This window comes from Cucurbita moschata, unplaced genomic scaffold (genome assembly GCF_002738365.1).
Source record: "Cucurbita moschata cultivar Rifu unplaced genomic scaffold, Cmos_1.0 Cmo_Scf00021, whole genome shotgun sequence".
NCBI lineage: Eukaryota > Viridiplantae > Streptophyta > Magnoliopsida > Cucurbitales > Cucurbitaceae > Cucurbita > Cucurbita moschata.
The window spans coordinates 4,047,477-4,053,847 of record NW_019268537.1 but is presented as its reverse complement, the minus strand read 5'-3'; the positions used below and the strand labels follow the sequence as shown (position 1 = coordinate 4,053,847).

General features: G+C 31.7%; 1 protein-coding gene across 1 annotated transcript; it reads left to right on the top strand.

Moving 5' to 3' along the window:
- Nucleotides 1–2,673, top strand: LOC111458888 ((+)-neomenthol dehydrogenase-like). Its single transcript, XM_023101743.1, has 4 exons — nt 1–158; nt 282–540; nt 1,851–2,033; nt 2,130–2,673. The coding sequence occupies exons 1-4, from the start codon at nt 103–105 to the stop codon at nt 2,532–2,534; spliced, it is 903 nt and encodes a 300-aa protein (XP_022957511.1). The 5' UTR covers nt 1–102; the 3' UTR covers nt 2,535–2,673.
- Nucleotides 2,674–6,371: the final 3,698 nt, after the last annotated feature.

Genomic DNA, 6,371 nt, shown 5'->3' with positions numbered 1-6,371 from the left:
GTTTCCCACTTAACCTCATCCCGTTTCCCATCTCCATTTATATTCCCCTCTTCGCTTCTCGATTTCCATGCCTTATTCCAGATTCCCTCACCGCTTTCCGCCATGGAATCCAAGGAATTCGACCTCTCCTCCTCCTTATCTTCTCCCGTCTCCGACAGGTAATTAATCAACCTCCATTATCTCCGATCTCTTTTCCTCTGTTTCTCTTCCTAAATCTTCATCCTCCTCCCCTCGCTCTGTGGTTTTTAATTCATTTTCTTCCGCCGTCTGTTTCCGTGCAGATGGTGGTCCAAGAACACAGTAGCGGTCGTTACCGGAGCCAATAAGGGGATCGGATTTGCCCTAGTTAGACGATTAGCGCAATCGGAACTCACAGTGATATTAACCGCTAGGGATGAAGCAAGAGGACTACAAGCCGTCGAAACGCTACGAAATGAAGGACTCCACGTTCTGTTCCGCCGCCTCGATGTTTCCGATCCTGTCTCCATCAGCGCCTTCGCGGCCTGGTTCACCGCCAATTTTCAAGCCCTCGACATTCTTGTAAGTCTTAATCTATCGTTCATGAATCTTCCTTTCATTTTCTCAGTCGAATTTCGCACATTCACTTCGTTTGCCTCTGCTGTGCACCTTCCATTCACGCTCACGCCTCCTGTTTTTTTCCTGAACCACTTTTTATTTTTCTGAATTTACAATTTCATCCCTCAACTTGCACGAAATTAGAATTCCGCACAATTCTGGCATTCCCTCTCACGTCACGTCACGTCACGTCACGGGTGCAACTAATTCTGTTGTGTCAAATGTCTAAACTATAAACAATAATATATAATCAATCATTAAGGCCTTTCTAAATTAAACATAATTTTTACTTATTACCATTTTATTTTTAGTTATCTATTTATTTTTTTTTTTTTTAATTTTCAGACGTGTTCTAAAATCTTAATCAATTTCAAATTTTAATTTTCATTAAAATGATATTTTGATTTTATATTAATGTAACTTTCAGTCGAAGAATTTTCGTAGTTAACTAAGTGTTTATTATGCACTTTTATTTTTGTCTCTTAAAGTCTATGAACCATTTGACCATTTTTAAATTTTCATTATGCGTAGTAAGTTTATGAATTTTTTTTTTTTAAATGTTAATTTTGTTTTAAGGGACATTTTACATTTTTAACTGTTAGCTAAAGATGAAAGCTTTTATATATATATATATATTTGACAACGATTTTAATTTTTTGAAATTTATGGTTGTTTTTCTATTTTCACATTTCTTTAAAAAAAATTCTAATAATTTAAAAAAATATATATTTTTCTTATTTTTTAAATTTTGACTCGTTTTTTATAACACTAGTGGAAATTTGATAACAAAATAAATAAAATTATCGGTAAAAACAATATATTAAAGTTTAATTTAAATTTTTTTTTAATAATTTTTAAATACTCTTGGAATTGGAAGTCTAATTCGATACTATGGTTGGCAAAGCCATGAGAGTTTATAGTCGAAGTAGACAATATCATACCATTGTGGAGAGTCGTGTTCATTTAACATGATATCAGAGTCTATGTCCTAAACGTAGTCATGTCAATAGAATTTTCAATTGTCCAAATGACTCCAAAAGAAAAGGGAGTCGAAACTCGTCGAAAGCATAGTAAAAAATTATTAAACTCAAAAAGAAAAGGGGAGATGTAGTTTGTTGGATGAAAATCTCGACAGGATGATTATAGGTTTATAATCAATGAATACTCTCTCCATTGTTACGAGTTATTTTGAAAAATTACAAAGCAAAGTCATGAAAGTTTATGATTAAAATGGACCCTATCATTACACGTGGATTTGCCCCTTTGATTTACAGGTTAATAACGCAGCGGTTTCATTCAACCAAATCAACCAGAACTCAGTAGAACACGCGGAAACAGTACTGAAAACCAACTTTTACGGCGCAAAATTACTCACCGAAGCTCTTTTGCCTTACTTTCGCTCTTCTCCTTCCAGGAGCCGAATTCTCAACATCACCTCTAGGCTGGGAACCATCGATGTAAGCCTGAAGAAAATTTCACAACTCTTTGATTGACATGATTATAGTGTTCATATATATTGAGAATCTTTTTTTAAAAAAAAAATTGCATTGCAGAGAGTAAGGAACATGAAAGTGAAGGAGATTCTGCAGAGTAAAGATCTGGCGGAGGAGGACATCCACGGCGTTGTGTGTGCCTTTCTGGAGGACGTGCAGAGAGGCACATGGACGAACCAAGGCTGGCCTGCGGTGTGGACGGACTACGCAGTGTCCAAGCTCGCGCTGAACTCTTACACCAAAGTTTTGGCCAACCGATACGGTGCGTTTGGGTCTGTGAGTGTCAACTGCTTTTGCCCAGGCTTCACTCAGACATCCATGACTGGTGGGAAAGGGACTCACACCGCTGACGCCGCCGCTCTCGTCGGAGCTAGGTTGGCCTTGCTGCCGCCTCACCGTTTACCAACTGGCCAGTTCTTCTCGTGGGGGCCTAACTATGTTACACCCAAAAACTCCAAGTTATAGCTAAACCCCCTCTCCATCCACATATCCACATAGTTTGTATTTTCAAAAATTGAAATATTGCAATGTCACAGTGATCTCTTAAATCATTTAAAGACTTAATTTTGATTCTAAATTACAGTCACACCATTCTAAATCTTAATTACTCTTCAAATTTTTAAACAATTTGTATTTGTTTATATGATTCTATTGAGTTAAATTAGGGATTTGTCCTCCATGCTCCAAATTGAATAATTTAAATGATCTAATAATCGGGTGGGTTAGATTAGATTTTTTTTATCTTTTCAGTTTGAGTTAGGTTGAATTTTCAAGAAATTAAATTCGGGTCAGTTCACAGGATAACATTATTTTGTTGGATCAACTCGACCGACTCGAAATTAAGATTACAACTCAACCCTTCCTTTAAAATTATTATGAAAATTAACCATATTTAACGTTTGTAATCGATGTTAGTGATGCGTTGTGACTTATAAATATTTGATATTTGAGTTATTAATATAATATGTACAGTGAATAAGTATAATTTTTTTAACATAATTAAAAAAAAATAGTCCAACAACTCAACCCATCTCACACCCGGTAATTAAAAAAAATAGTCCAACAACTCAACCCATCTCACACCCGGTAATGTGTTGTAGATAAGTAAAGTTCATTTGTGAATAAGAAGAGTTCACTTGAGATAGTTTATTTTTAAATAATTTTTTTAAAGAATTTATTTAAAAATAATTGTGAATATTAATCGCTAAACAAATTCAAAAACCTTAATTTTATATATACTTATTTGTAAATGAAAATTATATTAAAATATAAAGTATATTAATAATTATCTAAAATTCAATAATATAGTAAAATTTATTTATTTAAAATATAAAGTATACCATTATTTGATTTTGGACATATTTTTACGGTTGAAAAAGAAAAAAATAAAAAGAAAAAGAAAAGTCAACTCACATGCAGAGCGTTCAATAATAGAGGTACATAATACAAGAGCCTAAGAACAGGGAAAGAAAGGTGGAACTTAGATATAAATATTATTGGGTGCGGTGTGAATTACAAAATTAAATAGGATTTTGGTTCACATGGACCAATCCTTCTAATATTTTAATTATATATATTTAAATTAGTTCGATTATTTTTTTCCTTCTTAATTAGAATTGATTATAAATTTTTGAAGTCGAGAAAATATTTGATAAGATAAGGAATCAACTACGAGAGGAATAAGATTCAGATTATTTTGTTGATCGAATATCTCAAGGCAAGAACATTGTTTGAGATTCGAATCACTCCACGAGCAAGATTGATCATGTCGAGCTCGAATAATTCTACATGCAACCTAAACTACATAAAATTGCAAAGAAACTTAGCCATTGAGTAAAAAAAACACAAATGCTTCTTTTACTATATTTTCCGAGTCTGCTTACAAATTCAACATACATGACTTTATATAGCCTCCAAAATGAAACTATTAAATGGTAACATTCATACTTAATGGCCATAATTAACCATTATGTAAATGTAACCTAAAGTAAATAAAAAGTCTTAAAATACAATAACTCTAAATCGTAACCCACTAAAAATTTATAATAATCAAACTTCATTCTTCTTCAACGTGGCATGAATTGAAACATCTTTTGATAATTTTGACAACCTTTTCTTCACATCTTCATTGAAGTATATTGTATGATTGATGTCTTTTGGTTCATATCAATATTGCTACGATTTTATGAAGAAAATGAGTTTTATACTTAATGAAATGATGAAATGATCGTATATTATTTATATGAACAAAACACGGATGTCAAAAAAATTATAAGGTTCACAGACAAAATATAATATAATATAATATAATATTCAACCAACGTAATTTCGAAAAAATTAAAATTTAATATTATAACATAATTTTGACCTTGATTTTTTTGGGACTCTAACTCCCTGAGAACGAAAAGCGCAGAAAAACCATTAATGAAGAAGATCTAGAAAACGCTGATCCATTAGACGCTTACTAAAATCAAGGAGAAGTAGAATTTGTGGTCATAGAAGGTAAAATGTCGGGACAACGAAAACGAGAAAAGGGATCCAGGAGCTAGGTTACTAGGAGAAATCGTCTTATCTATGGAGGTTGATTGCTACTACCCTACCGAACCCACAAAAATTTCGACATCATCTTATCCTTCTCAAAATCCTAAAAGAAATGGCTATTATCCAAAATAAAGTATAATTTATAATAGAAAATATATATCTTTATGTTACTCGTACAAAAAAAAAGTAGGGATGACGACAAAAATACAATTCTCATCCCCAACCTCATTCCTCATTTAAGTGTCGTAATCTCCCTCATTTCTCATTTAAGTGGAGATTTCTCGCTCCATTCGAGGTGGATATCCGTGGAGTAAATGAATACCTCGAGTTATGGTCTGTTTGAAGTAGTTCAAGACAAGTACGTAATGTGATTATGTGGCAAGGGATGTAGTGCGTGGTCATCAAGTATCAAAGCCAAGACATGAAACATTACGTGTAACATCCCAAACCCATCACGGTTTTAAAACGTACCTACTTGGAAGAGGTTTCCACACTCTTATAAGAAATATTTTGATTCTCTCGCCAACCGATAAGAGTGAGATCCCACATTTGTTGGAGACAGGAACAAACATTTTTTATAAGGGTGTGGAAAGCTCTCCCTAGTAGATGCGTTTTAAAACTATGAGACTGACGACGATACATAACGAACCAAAACAACAATATCTAATAATAGGGAACTTAGGCTATTAAATTACGTGTTACAATGTCGTGCTTTGAAATTTGGTAAATAAATTCAAATTATGCAAATAAACAAACCAGTGTCCACGTCAGATTTATTGGATGAGCTTAATCAATCTATTTATTTTAGAGATAAGTTCACACCTGACCAAGATGGATGACATTGATATGTGATACATAAATAAAATCTTTGGCTCTTAATAAATAAATAAAAGGAATTGATATTGATACGAGATACGTGCACCACAAAAATATTGTATAAATGTTCACGCCAAAATAAATTGACTAAAAAATAAATATAATTTAATATAAGTTATTAATTTGTTTTTTTTTTTAATTTCAATTTTACATCAATAAGTTAATATCGACAACAACATTTATTTTAAATAAAATATTATTTTATCGATAATACTTCTCAAAAATGCATTTATAAACATATTAATAATAAAGTAACTTATATTATTTTTTCATTAGAAAAGCTATATAAAGTAAAATGTGATAAATATTAAATAGTTATATATATAAAGTAAATAGATATATATATATATATATATATAGTAAAAATTATGTTATACATATATATACATAAAGTAAATAGATATATATAGTAAAAACTATATAAAGTAAAATGTAATAAATAGTAAATAGTACAAAGTTATATTTGATAATAGATAGTTATATATGGTAGAGGGTTATATACAGATGGTTATATGGCTAATATAAACCACATTTGAAAATGTTCTTCCTGTATTCTTTGTAGGTGATTTTGTATTCTCTGTTACTCTACGACTGCAGTCATCAATACAAAACTTTCCTTTAGCCAGAGTTCTCCTTGCATACAAAGGTCACCTTTAGTCAGAGTTCTCCTTGCATTTTCTCTATTCTGTTCTTTGTGTTCATCTGGATCGAGTGTGCGTTGTTATGCGATCTTAACAATAACTTTACCGTTAGTATTACATTTCAAAAAATACCAGTGAACTTTAAAAAATAACAATAAAGTGGCGATAATCTATAAGATATGGATAGATGATTTTCGTTCATATATTGGCAATAAAAAAAATTAATTTTTTTAATAGAAATTAT